Raw genomic sequence first — 14,262 nt, 5'->3', positions numbered from 1 at the left:
AGGTCTGGTTTTTTTTTTTCCTCATGGAATAATATTGATAATAATCACAATAATAATCATCATAGTCTGTATCTCAATGATGCCGGTATCACTACCCATTATGGTATGCTCTAACTCGTCAACCAGTGAGCCACTGAGAGCCGATTATAGGCTAAGCAGGCCAACCGATGACAATGTTGCAGCCACTCCTCACTGACCAGGTAAGTGGCCATGCTGCTGCAGCAGAGGTGTGTAGTGGCATCCGAACCGGAGCCAGAGACATTCCATGGCAGCAATACAGCAGAAACATTCACATAGCACCCGCACACCTTACATAGGCTAATTGCTCAAACAATCAATAAAATCCTTAAATTACGTGCCTCTGAATAAACCGCCGTTCAAAGGGAAGATGAACAACAAGGAGAAAAAGTATCGGGATGAGAGACGAGATGCGGAGAGAAAAGGTCTGATACCGGTTACACAGACATTCTGAGTTATAGATAGACAAAACAGAAAGACAGTGACAGAACAAGGAATGGTAGTGGAAGCAAGAACAAATAATTACCAATTAAAACAACAATGGACGAATAGTGCAAATAAATAATACACATTATTAATAACAGCTTATCATAATGAATAATACAGATGAGAAAAAAAATCAAGACATGACAAGCAGAGAAGACAAAAGTCAACAAAGCCAGAGTCAGAACTTGAGACGGAGAAAGACACAGATGAAAAAAACTCAGAGATAATAGGACATGACATAGAAGGTGTTATTCCATCGGGTTTGGTTGAGGAGACGAGTGAAAACTACTGAGAGAGCAACTCTCTGAGCGCTCTTTCAAAACTCATTCGATGTCCAACTCTCGTTACACCGAGTTCCAAGAGATCTTCTTTGCGAAGTTGGGGTAAGTGCGAACCGTCGATCTCATTCTCAAGAAAACTCTGAAGATGTTCCCCAAGACCAAGACTCTCAAGCCAGGCCCCAACCTGCATAACAAAGAGATAAACACAGTTTATTTCCTCCTGAGTAATTCTTGCTTCATCTTTAAAATGCAAAAGCAAATTTACACAAAAATATTGCTTTCTAAGTAAAAAGGTGAGGGGGGAGGGGTAGGGGGGGGAAGGGATAATAAAGTTTTCCTCAACTATGAGGATTAGGCTGCACCAGTGAAACTTGAAACAGATGTTAGTACTTTTATACAAGTTTGTATGAAGGTCCTTCAAGGTTGACGTGGAGTTTTCATTACCGAACCTGTAAAAAACTTAAAAAAAAATCATTACCTCTGCCACAGAAGGTGGGTGGACGTTATGTTTTCACCCCGTCTGTCTATTGGGTGGTCACTAGGGTACCCTTATTGTCGGGTTTTCCGTGTGTGTGTGTGTGTGTGTGTGTGTGTGTGTGTGTGTGTGTGTGTGTGTGTGTGTGTGTGTGTGTGTGTGTGTGTGTGTGTGTGCGTGTGTCTGCAACGCGAGGCTCCAAGCACAAACCAGCAAACCGATTTCGATGAAACTTGGTGAGCAGATGCCATATGGGCTGGCAGTGTGTGCATTTGAGTTTCGTTGCTAAGCAACCACCCATTGCTATGCAGCGGCTGAAAAACTGCGTACGGTATTTTCAATACTTGTCCTACAGTTTTGAATGTGGAGAAACGAGACTTCGGAATTAAATACTTTGAGATATTTAGAAAATTTTGCTCGAGCCGATTTTTCATTTAGGTTTTATTTTTCAAATGGTAGTCCTTTAAAAATAGGGTGTCCATTTACCGTCATTTTTTTTTTTGTTTGTATGTATGTAATGGACAGCTCTGGAGGCCAGAGGAGTCAACCGATTTTGATGAAACTTGACAGGTAGGTTCATACCAGGATCTAGTTCTATGCTTTTGAGCACCGTTGCTAAGGACACCACCGTTGCTTAGCAACGGGACTTTGAAATTTTAGAAAAATCCTAAAAATTTTATTTTTTCGAAAATCAAAAATGGGCTTCCAGGCTTTTTTTGCGCACTATAATCAACCTCTTTGTCAAAAATTTTCAGCCCGATCCGTCAACAACTATGACTAGTATGCAATTATGTCGCGACCACCCATGTCGCCTACCGACTTGTTTGTTTGTATGTCAGTAACCTACAGGTCGAATTTTTAATCCGATCTTCATGAAACTTAACCACCTGGTTGAGGTAGTGACACTCTGGAAGACTATTGTTTTTGAGGGAAATTGGTCAAAGGTCACACAAATCGTCAATTTTCATCCAATTCACGATATGTATACTTTTTTGTTGAAGTTTGCCCTAAACAAGGCTGAAAGCCACTTCTTGTGACGCTACAAAGAAAAATTACCCCCGTGTGAGGGTGACGGTCATCTCTATAATGTTTTTTACTATCATACTGGATGAACCGTTGCCAGATATCTCCTAAAATGACAGACTAGATAGGTTTTGAAAATGGCGACTTTCACAACTTTCGTGACCTCGTGACCTTGACCCTGACCTCGAATCCGGGAAAAAATATGTCGTTGGGTATCACTCATCGACCTCTATCCACATAACAAATTTCATCAAGATCGGAAGTAAAAAGTTTTCTTTATACCGGGAGGTGTTTTTGACCATCTTCCAGGTTACGTGGCGGTCAAACGGGACGGAAATTCAAAAATCTGTCTGGTTAGATACAAGATAATAGCGAACGAAGTGAGCTTAATACTTAACGCGTGCACGTGAGAGAATAGGAAATAACAACAACAACAACAACAACACAATAGCCCTGGCTATTTGGAATCCGTGTCGTTAGCTATGACTTTTTCCTTCCGGTTGTTGTTAAACGCTGTGCGGTGTATAAACACGATTGGGTTTTATTTCTATCTTGTGAATATTACTTAACGCATGCACATGAGAGAATAGGAAACAACAAAAACAACACAATACCTTGGCAATTGTGAATCCGTGTCATTGGCTATGACCATTTTGCTTCCGTTTTTTGTTTTGTTGCTGGTTTTTTTTTTGTTTCCGGTTTTTTTCATGGGGAATGATGCATGCCGGGAGATCATGACCGGAAGTGTTTATTTATTTATTCAATTATTTTTTCCCAAAGTTAATTTTATACCTCCGAAGGTGATTTTTTTCATGACAGGAAGTGTTTATTTAGTATTTAACATTACCGGGAGTGATTTTGAAACGCTTTCCGGAACTTAATTCTTTTATTCTTGACTAGAAGTGATCGTTTATTTATTTATTTATTCAATTCTTTTTTTTTGCCAAAGTTAATTTTTATAAACATATCTCCCGCATCATCAAAAAATATTTTTTAATCGTGATTTACATTATTTGTTCGCTGATCCCGAATCCAGGCCGAAGTAACCGGAAATTGCGTCAAAATCATCAGCTATGCGGCGCGCTGACACGTACCACGGTATAGTTGGCAAGTATACAGTTGTGAACAAGTTTTATGTAAAGTCAGAAGCGAATGTAAGAAGAATTCGCTTCTAGGCTTTGCCTATTCCATATTATTTATATTTCATTTCTCCCTTCTTTGCGAATCGCATCGGCGTTTTTGGCCATCTTCCAGATCACGTGATGATCAAACGGGAAGGAAATTCAAAAATCTGTCCGGTTAGATACAAGATAATATTTTTTACTATCATAATCAATAAACAGTTTCCGAATATCTTGTAGAATGGCAGACGAGATAGGTTTTGAAAATGGCGATTTTTATAACTTACGTGACCTCGTCCCTGACCTTGAACCCGGACAAAAGTTATATCGTTGTGCAACACTCATCGACATCTACCCACATACTAAGTTTCATCAAGATCGGAAAGAAAAATTGTTGACGGACGTACAGACGTACATTTGGTCTGGCTTTATTGGGTCATCTCAGTAGAGATGACCTAAAAAGAAGAAGAGGAAAAACTGGCAAAACCTTCACCTAATCCTGAAACAAGGAATCCTCTTCACAAGACCACTGTGCAGGAGGGGGTCACGAGGCCAGGTGCAAAAATAAATTTTCCTACCCCCATTAGGTGTTTCTTTCGGCGACACCATCTCTGTACTGGATGGCCGTTGGCTCCTGAAAGGAGCTCATCCACCCTTAGTCAGGTGTTGTTCCGTCCTGGTATTGTGTCACAATCACCCTCACCAGTAGCAAAGCCAATGAGGGGTGTCGGTTTCGTCGCCGCCAACCCGACCATGCAGCAGGTAGCACTGGGTTACATGTTACCAGCGGCAGTCCCAAAACAACGAACCCTCATCGAGGTGAAGCCTTGGTCGACACATGTGAGTATGTCTTGTAATTACATACTCTTTGAACGTGTGAATTTGACTGCGAGTAGATCTATTAATTACTTATTATTGGACCATAACTATGTCGATAAATTAAGTCTGCCAGCAAGTTGCCCATGACCGCACAGAATGGAGGCGGAAAAAATGCAAATGGCATCTTCTATCATTTAGATAGCAAGTTGAGAGCAACAATTCACATTTATTGCCACATCTAATGCAATTGAGATGCTCTAATGGCGGCAAGGTGCTCCATTTGAAACTGTTTGTTCAATACATGCAGATTTTGATGCCCTGGGTCTGCATTAAAAATTTCCATTGGTGTCAAAGCCAGTGACCAATTGCAAATGAAGAGTAGGATTATTTACATCTTGTTAACCTTTACATCCTTTAGACCCCTTGACCCACATTAGATACTTTAAAGAGCAGGTTGCGAGTCACCAAACATGTTCTGAAAATTTATCAATATGATTATATGTGCATTAAGTAGTTCGATGCAAACTATTGTGGTTGCCTAACTATTGGGAAAATTAATGAAATTTAACTCCTAAGTTGTTATTTCTCGAGGCTGTTGAAAAAAACAGCCACGTGCCATATATGGATGTTGACGTCACGTTCTCCAAAACAAAGCGGAAGCTCACTCGCTCATTGAAGAAGGATCCAGTTCAGCAGGCTGTTCTTTCGCTTTTTTGAACTTGCAACTGTCTATACTATCCGTTTTTATTTTGAATTATTGTAGAACAAAGTTATTTGGATATTTGTACATCATGCCTCATACGTGTGTCGTCATGTATTGCGAAAATGGCTGGATAACAGGTAATCGCTCCCACCGATTCCCAAAGGAATCAAACATTCACCGGTAGTGGATAAGATTTCAGCAAACAAAACGGGTGAATTTTCCCCCAAAGAAAACGGGTAAAGAGGACCCTTTGGATAGACTTATCATTTGTGGTGACCATTTCACAGCCGAGGATAATGAAGGCAATGCAATGAGTGAGCTCAGTTTCAAAACAACTGCTCAAGTGAGACTGAAGCGTGACGCTGTGCCCACCATTCAGCCTTCTCCTCCTCAGCTGGCTCCTGCTTCATCTTCTCACACTGTCACCTACGATTATTCACAATTTAGTTTTAATGGCCAATTATTCAATTAGCGCCAACATATTTTGCCTTTTCGCAATGTCATCGCAAGGAAAAACACAAAGAGAAAAGAGAGAGAGAGAGAGAGAGAGAGAGAGAGAGAGAGAGAGAGAGAGAGAGAGAGAGAGAGAGAGAGAGAGAGAGAGAGAGAGAGAGAGAGAGAGAGAGAGAGAGAGAGAGAGAGAGAGAGAGAGAGAGAGAGAGAGAGAGAGAGAGAGAGAGAGAGAGAGAGAGAGAGAGAGAGAGAGAGAGAGAGAGAGATATAGATATAGATACGTGCAAAAAAAAAAAAAAAAAAAAAAAAAAACTTTCAAACAACCACACAGTCCGTTCCTTCGCTCTCGTAAACGACGACTGGATTGGGGCATTGTGTTTATCTATAAATGCGCATAAGAAATCGAGAAATTATTAAATTACACTATCCAGAAGTCCGTACGTTGTAACCCGTAATGGGGAACGCGGCTGAGAATCTCTTCCCCATCGGCCACGCCTACGCAGCAACGTGTCCTGTCATTGGTTGGTAAATAAATGGCCATAACTTGGGAACCAAATGTCCGATTAATATTAAACCTTGAAAAGGCACATCCACAAAGCCCCAGCAATATACCTGGCAAGTTTCAATTAGATCGGACCAGTGGTTGTCGGGAAACAGCGGTCACACACACACACACACACACACACACACACACACACACACACACCCACACACACACACACACACACACACACACACACACACACACACACACACACACACACACACACACACACACACACACACACACACATTGCTGGAATTATAGATAGATATGCCACAACAGTCTCTTGAAAGTTGGGGTTTGTTCTAACTGTTCACTTTCGCTGGGGTCAAGCTCAGCTGTCAGAAAGACTTCAACGCCAAGGCTACGGTGTATAATATATTTGGGTCCATTATTGATTCATTCTATTTCTGACTCTTGAGTGACTGGAGGGTTAAAAATTATTATATCAAGTCACAGATGAATGAAACTGTACATTATTTTATGCATCGAACAAGAAAATGAAAATCTACAAACCAATCTGTCTGGTGGAGTCTGTCAGCGTGAACTGCCGGATAGTCAGTCCTGCCACTTGTACACGAAATAGGCCGTTTTCTGGCACTTGCAAGTGGCTCAAATTTATATGGCTCAGGGCCAGAAACTCCATAGTATAAATTCCCATCATCCTCCGACTCGTCCTCGGCAATATCGGAATGAAAACACTCAATTTCATCGCCGCTGTAATCACTCTCTGATTCGCATCTCACCATTGTTCTCACGTTGTTTCCGAATGTTCACGAAGTTTTCGGAGAACATGACGTCATAGCATTTTCGGTAACTTCCGGACTGTTTTTCGATCACTGACAAAAATTTTGATTGAAAAGTTAATTTTAGCATATTTTGAGTTTCAAATGTAAGAAAATAATTGCCCAACGATTATTAATGTGATTACAACCTTCGAATCACGCGAAGTCATCAGTGACCCAAAACCTGCTCTTTAAATCCCTTTATAACTCTAAAGACCCTTTTAAGACCCTTTTGACTCCTGAAGACCCCTACACCCTCTTTGGACACTTTAGATCCTCTAAGACCATATAAAACCTATGATACCCCGAAAACCCCAAAGACACTTTAGACCCTTAACACCCTCCACGATCCCAAAGACCGTTAAAGTCCCAAAAAACCTTAATAACTCCAAGACCATGTAGGACCTCACAGACCCCATTAGACCCATGAGACATTCTGTCTGAGGGCCTTATGCAGTCACAATTGAGGGTCACCAGCCATAATAAAAAGCCCCCCCATTGGTAAACCACCACAGTCCCAAGCAAGCAAGTAAAGAGGGTGCAAAATATAATTAATTAATTTTCTCTTTCTGTTTTTTTTTCAGGTTCTGCTCGTCTTGGTTGGTAACAGAGTGAAAAGTCCCACGTGCCAAAGAGAAAATTCCCATGTGACAAAGAGAAAACGGTGTCCATGACAACAATTTCACCCCATTATAATCAAATGGGACATTTTTGTGATTTTATTATTGCTAAACCTCAGGAATTTTTCAAGATACGAGTGAAACTTGCACAGCTTATTTGTATGCATGTGTGGTATACGTGTGTACAATCTAGTCAAAATTAGTCATAGGTCAAGGTCAATGCCATTCAAAACTTGTAAAACACTTATTAGGTGGCAATTAGAAAATGTATCAACCAAATTAGTTACGCACAACATTCCATCATATAAAATACTTGATAGGTCAATTTTTCCAAATTAACAAATTGCTGTTTCCATGGCAACTTTTGTTTATTTGGATTTCACAAGTATTGTGATATGCACAACATCTTTCTTGTTTGTTTGTTTGTCTGACTGTGAGCAGGATATCTCAAATAGTTATGGCCAGATTTGGACGAAACTTGGTAGACAGGTTCGGTGTGTGACAAGGATGAATTGATTCGATTGTGGTGAAGACCCGAATCCGGGCACGAGAATTTAAAATTTAAAAAGGTGATTCTTCACCATTGAGAGATGGGGTGAAAATGGGACATAGCACGGTATTTCAAAAAAGTGTAGACAGGTTATTACATACAAAATGTAAACTGTTCAGCCTGGTGGAGGTATGTGTTCTACCAAGTGCTTTTCTTGTTTAATGCCTGGAATTATATGCAATAATTATGTTCAACTGGTTAAAGCATTCTGCATAAAACAAAGATGGTGATGAACATGGTCACGTATGCCAAGTTCCTTGTGAACGAGGACATCAAAAAGGTTGAAATTCTCAGAAGACTGTCTGTGCAATTTTGTCATGCCAGTCTTTCACATTGTTGTGTTGAAATGACGCAGTGAGCTCACTATTATGATGAATTATTTTTTCTCTACCAGAGCGAAGCTCATGGAAGAGCAATGTTGAACTGACAGTCGGGGAGTCGGAAACAATTGACAAGAACCAGCAAGGAAAAGAATAGAAAGAGGAGAGGAAACACTGAACCCAGCAAGTAAGAGGGTTTAGTTAGTAAGGGTTAATGAGGGTAATAAAGATCATGAGTTAGGATGGGGATTGTGCACTGCCTACTTGAAGCCCTGGAAGGAATTGTGGGAAAGATTGGCCTCTGAAGGTGGTTCCATAGACTGGAAAAGCAAGGAACAAAGGAGTTGAGATGTGCAGTCAGACTAGATTTTGGAAGTGAAACCAGGAAAGGTTTACATGAAGAACACATACATCCTGGAGTAAATAGGGAGGGTCAAAAGACTGAGAGAGCACAAGGAGCAATGTCAGAGAATAGACGGGAGGAAACAGAGACTGATGATCGCCATGTAATGTGAGAGCAACAGACCTCTTGTGTTTTGGCCTCATCATAGGATATTCCTATCATTTTGAGAGCTTTAGATTCCACAGAATCCAGGAGAGACAGATGTGACGTTTGGGCTCTCAGCCCATAGGAACTCGGTAGAGCAAAGCTCATGGAAGAGCAATATAGAGTGCATACCTCTGCCATACTTCACTGAGTTATGAACAAAGGCCTTGTGAGCAATCTTGAGTATTCCCTTATTTGACCAACTATCACTGAAGAAAATGTCATATGTGTTGAACAGCTCATTATGGAGATTCAGCAGATGATTATATGTGATATTGCAGAATAAATGGTTGTCAATGTTGGAAGTGTAGAAATGATCAAATTCATTTCCACATGAAATTCAATAAGAGGAGTGCAGGATGAGTACTAAAGGACCTCATGTTTGATGAAAAGGCAAGGTTCAGCCAAAGAACTTATGTCAATAGTGTTTTGGCAACTTAATGGCTTAATTCATGTGGCATGTCCTGATCATGGGAAAACCATAAATGCATGACGGCTTATCTTGCCAGTCACTTAACAGTGACGTATTGTGCAATGAAGTAAGACAAACAATCTGCAGACAAAAGTCAGGTGTGCCTTAACTGCACGATAATGCTCACCCATGCATGGCAACCACTACTATCTAATGAAGATGGATGGGAAAATGGAAAATTCTAAATCATTCTCATGATTTATAATTTTCCAGAATTGTTGCCTTGTGGTTTTAATCTATTTTGACCACTCAAAAACATAACTGGTTGGCATAGAGTTTATGAATGACAAAGTACATGTCCTGAAATGGCTTCTTACCCATCCCAAATATTTATACACAGGTGGCATCTAGGTGCTACCACATACAATGGGACAAGTGTGCATGTGCATCACAAGGGAACACCTTGGGAAATAGAGAAAAATAAGTTGACAAAAAAATTTCATCTTAACAACCTGTATTTTTGGATTCTCTAAAATAGAAAGGCCACGCCAACCGAGAACAACCTACAGTTTCGAACCAGTAGTTTTTTTTTTCCTTTTTTTTGCCAGTTATTTCTTCTCGTCGGTAAGTTTCCCGATGCCATTGTAAAAATAAGTCACGTTTTTAGTCTCTGCAAACTTTTGAAAATGGAATGCCTACTCTCAATTGTCAGCAGGTGCTTGCATCAGTGTACTGTAGCTCCACTGAGAAAAGGAAATAAAAGGCCTGATACAAAGATGAAAGCAAACTATAGATTATACCAATTTTGAGGTTTGCTGTTCGTTTATAAAACACTTGCTAAACTCCATCAATATTTCTGTAAATTGCTTTCCTGAAAAAAAAAAAACTCGAAATTAAAGCTGCTAATAATCACCGTTTCCTGCCCTTTCATGTTTTTTAATGGAATTCACAGCAGTGTCACAGCAGGAACATGCTTCATTTACACAAATGACTTGTCTCACTTGATAGCTCCTCATTGTACTTTGCTGACCTTTCCATCTTCTCTGATATGCTGATGTTACCCAGCCCTCAACCATCAAACACATATTCCAAATTTAACGAATGATTTGGTGAACTCAATGCATCCCAGTCACAGCTATGGTGCAAATAATGGTGTTTTATTTTTTCCTATAAGCAAATCTCGATTATATTGATGAAAAAAATTGCACATTCTGCATGAGGAACACGTCATAAATGTTTTTTTTTTTTAATTTTAAACTGCATTCTTACCTCGAGCTTTGACCACAGATCCAGTGGCTTTGTTGGATATGGGAGGGTAAGTGGAGAACTTGTGGGAGGGGCTACAAGGCCCTCAGGTTCAGCAGGTGATGCAGGGAGGGAAGGCGAAGGGGAGGTGCCAGGAGGAGGTGGTGAAACACCAATGAAACTGGATCGAATTGGGGGTTTTGGAGGTGGTTTTGGTGGGTAAGGACGAGGAGGAGGAGGTGGGGGGTGATGTCTTTGTAAAAGGCAGGATGCAGGAATATCATGAGAAGGAGAGACTAAAGGAGATTGGCTTCCCCCTGAAGCTGGACGCAGGTGAAAAGGTAAGGCTGGACCCCGGTCCAAACTCGTAGTTTGCCTGGTGGGGTTGGAAGGGATGAAAAAAGAAAAGCACCATGAATAGCAGGGGGGAGGAAAAGGGCCATCACAGAAAAAAGAAAAAGAAAAGACATAGGAAGTCTCATGGAAAAGCAACATGGAAAACCACAAAAACAAAATTATTAAGAAAAAAAAGGAATGCAAAGGAAAGAAAGGGCCATGATTAAAAAGAAATGCTTTAAAGCTATCCTAACACAACTTTTATGAATCGTGAGACAACATTTGTGGATTTATGCTGATGACGAATTGGAGAGATGATGGAAGATGCAGTACGTTTGTATACTGCTCTGTTTGAAAACTGAGATTCTGGACTGAGGACATTTCTTTTCTGAGTAAATAATAGAGCTGGTGTTCAGACAATAAGGAATAATTAACAGCTTTAACGCTCTCCCTTCAAACAGCAACAACATTTTTGCAGGTATAAATCTTCCTTCAGTAGTTGTTGTGCAGTGCCTTCAGAAAGTATTCACACCCCTTGACTTTTGTCACATTTTGTTGTTTGAACCTGAATTTAAAATGAATTAAATTGAGATTTTTTTTTCACCGATCTACACAAAATACTTCATTATGACAAAGTGAAAGCATGATTTTAGGAACTTTCACAAATATATTGAAAATGAAAAACAGAAATGTCTAATTTACAAAAGTATTCATCCGTCTGGGCCAATAGTTCGTAGAAGCGCCTTTGGTAGCGATTACAGCTTTGAGTCTTCTTGGGTATGTCTGTATCAGTTTTGCACATCTGGATTTGGGGATTTTCTCTCATTCTTCCTTGCAGATTTGCTCAAGCTCTGTCAAGTTGGATGAGCAGCAATATTCATGTCCTTCCACAGATTCTCAATGGGATTCAAGTCTGGGCTTTGGCTGGGCCACTCAAGGACTTTCACATTCTTGTTCTGAAGCCATTCCAGTGTTGCTCTGGCTGTATGCTTGGGGTCATTGTCCTGTTGGAATGTAAATCTTTGCCATGGTCTAAGGTTTTTTGCAACCTGAAGCAGGTTCTCCTCAAGGATTTGTCTGTATTTGGCTCTATTCACTGTTCCTTCTGTCCTTACAATTGGGTTCTTGGTCACCTCCCTGACTAAGGTCTTTCTTGCCCGGTTGCTCACTTTGGTTGGACAGCCAGCTCTAGGAAGAGTTTGGGTAGTTCCATATTCTTTCCATTTCCTAATGATGGAGCTCACTGTGTTCTTGGGAACTTTCAACTCTAGAAATTGTTTTATACCCTTCCCCAGATCTATGCCTCCTCACAATTATATCTCTGAGTTCTACGGACAGTTCCTTGGACTTCATCGTAGAGTTTCTGCTCTGACATGCACTGTCAACTGTGGGACCTTGTATAGAAAGGTGTGTTTCTTTCTAAATCGTGTCCAATCAATTGAATTGGCCACAGGTGGACTCCAATCATGTTGTAGAGACATCTCGAGGGTGACCAAAGCAAATTGGATGAACCTGAGCTCAATTTGGAGCATCACAGAAAAAGGGTTGAATACTTATTGACGCAAGACATATCAGCTTTTCATTTTTAATTAATTTGCAAAAATTTCTAAAAACATGTTTCCACTTTGTCATTAGGAGGTATTTGGTGTAGATCAATGATAAAAAAATTGAATTTGATCCAATTTAAATTCAGGCTGTAACACAACAAAATGTGACAAAAGTTCAGGGATGTGCATACTTTCTGAAGGCACTGTATACATTTAATATTGTTGTAAATATTTAAACAGCTCATTCTTTCCTTATTGGTCATATGACAAATCTGTTCCTTAAATGGTGATGCTGCTTTTTAGTCGAGAGAACTTTAGATTTTGACTCATGAGGTTGGGCAGCGTTTCCTCTCGTCTCCGAGTGACCTGCTTCCAAGGTTCAGCAAACTGTTGTAATCTCTCTAAATAGGTATCAGAAGGCAAAACTTGACCCTTTCCAGGCGCAAAAGAACATCTTCATTCCAAGGTTTGTGTTTCTCTGACAACATTGTGATGTTTTAAAGCGTAATCACAGGATCATTTTCAGATGTTGCATTCCTTTAAAAAAATCTTCTCCAGACCCACCTGTCAGAATGCTATCAAATTTGGTTAACAACATTAGGCCAGGGCCCAGATAAGCTACAGGTCCAGTGGTCCAATTTTACTAAACATATAATCTCGGGCTCGTGGTGGATTTTAGACATGCATCACATGCACAAGAACATGAGGAGACATCAGTATACTTTTAAATGAAATGCAAAGATATGAGGGGGTGATCAGATTTTGTTGTGGTCCAACCGACTTGCAGACATGGTAAGATGATGAAAATTACACAGTATAAATATCTATCCTTACTTAGAAATTGATGAAGTGTATCCTTTAAGGCATCTGGACAAGGTTTTGACCCTTCAATTGCGTGAAAATTGACAGATATGCTCGTTTTACTGCATTACATGGCGTTTTTCGATTTTCGACGTGTTACTATGGAAACAGGTCGATTTCATAGAGTGTAAATGAGTTTTATCTCATGGGAACATCGTTTTTCGTGTTCTATAGTTTCTAATACAAATTTTGATACCCATGAAAATGGGTCCGAGGAGGGATGCATGGTCGGCATGATCAGCTCCAGCCTATAGCCTTCACCAGCAAGAATAGTTCTTCATTCAGTGCCGTGTATCCATAGGCAAAGGTGCTGTACAAATTCAAATGTTATTATTATTATTATTCATTTATCACAACGGTTTGGCAGCATCTTAAAATTTGTCTGTTATTGTGCAGCCAATGAAAAGTGGGAAATGTGATTTAGACCCAATCGGTGAACATTTTTGTTTTGTTGCAGAACCAATAAGCATGTCAGATATACAACAAAAAAATTACACTTGCAAACCTTTTACTGTGGAAATATATCAGTAATGAACACAGTATTGCCCTTCTAATAATGTTCTTTCGCATAACTTTTTCAGAGAGGACTGTGACAATAACAAGAATTTAGAAGCAACAGAGTAGGTTCACTGATAGTAAATGGAATTTGGTGTTTTTTGCTTTGGTGATAAACCTCAAGAGGTGATTTGGTTTTTGCTTTCATTTTCAATCCTGAAAAATCCCACACTCTCACTCTTTCAACCCTCCCATCTACTTTCTTAACAATCCTCTTAAGGAAGTTCATTCATTCAAATCCTGGGTCACACTATCAACCATTATCTTTCTTGGGCAAACCACGTTTCAAAGTTGGCCTCCAAAGCCAGCCGCCGACTGGGCATCCTCCATTGTACAAAGTTCTTCCTTGGCACACATGAACTCCTATACACCTACAAGGCCTTCATCTGCAGGTTGATGGAGTATTGCTCTCCTCTCTGGGCTGGCACTCCAGCCTCACATCTTGCTCAGCTTGATGCCATGGAAACCAAGGCCTTCAATATTATTGGAATGTCTTATGATGAAGCTGAGTCAATGGGCCAATCACTTTCACATCGCAAACTTTCTACCACCTCCTTTCTG

At 40.2% G+C, this 14,262-nt stretch overlaps 1 protein-coding gene across 8 annotated transcripts in view; it reads right to left on the bottom strand.

The window, feature by feature from the left end:
- Positions 1-14,262, bottom strand: part of LOC147013515 (SH3 and multiple ankyrin repeat domains protein 3-like) — a 522,196-nt gene that overhangs the window by 25 nt on the left and 507,909 nt on the right. For 3 of the 8 annotated variants that reach the window (XM_085855370.1, XM_085855371.1, XM_085855372.1), the window contains 2 exons: positions 10,427-10,778; positions 1-969 (listed from right to left, as the gene is read on the bottom strand). The exon at positions 1-969 is cut by the window's left edge and continues 25 nt beyond it. In XM_085855370.1, coding sequence (XP_085711496.1) covers positions 790-969; positions 10,427-10,778 — 532 coding nt within the window. In that variant the 3' untranslated portion in view covers positions 1-789. Of the gene's footprint in view, positions 970-10,426; positions 10,779-14,262 lie in introns of those variants that run through there. The other 5 variants (XR_015051346.1, XM_085855374.1, XR_015051345.1 and 2 more) reach the window with 3 other exon arrangements.

This window comes from Eptatretus burgeri, chromosome 14 (assembly GCF_056783735.1).
Source record: "Eptatretus burgeri isolate ZD-2024b chromosome 14, Ebu_testis_v1, whole genome shotgun sequence".
Taxonomy (NCBI): domain Eukaryota; kingdom Metazoa; phylum Chordata; class Myxini; order Myxiniformes; family Myxinidae; genus Eptatretus; species Eptatretus burgeri.
This window is presented reverse-complemented; position numbering and strand designations above follow the sequence as displayed.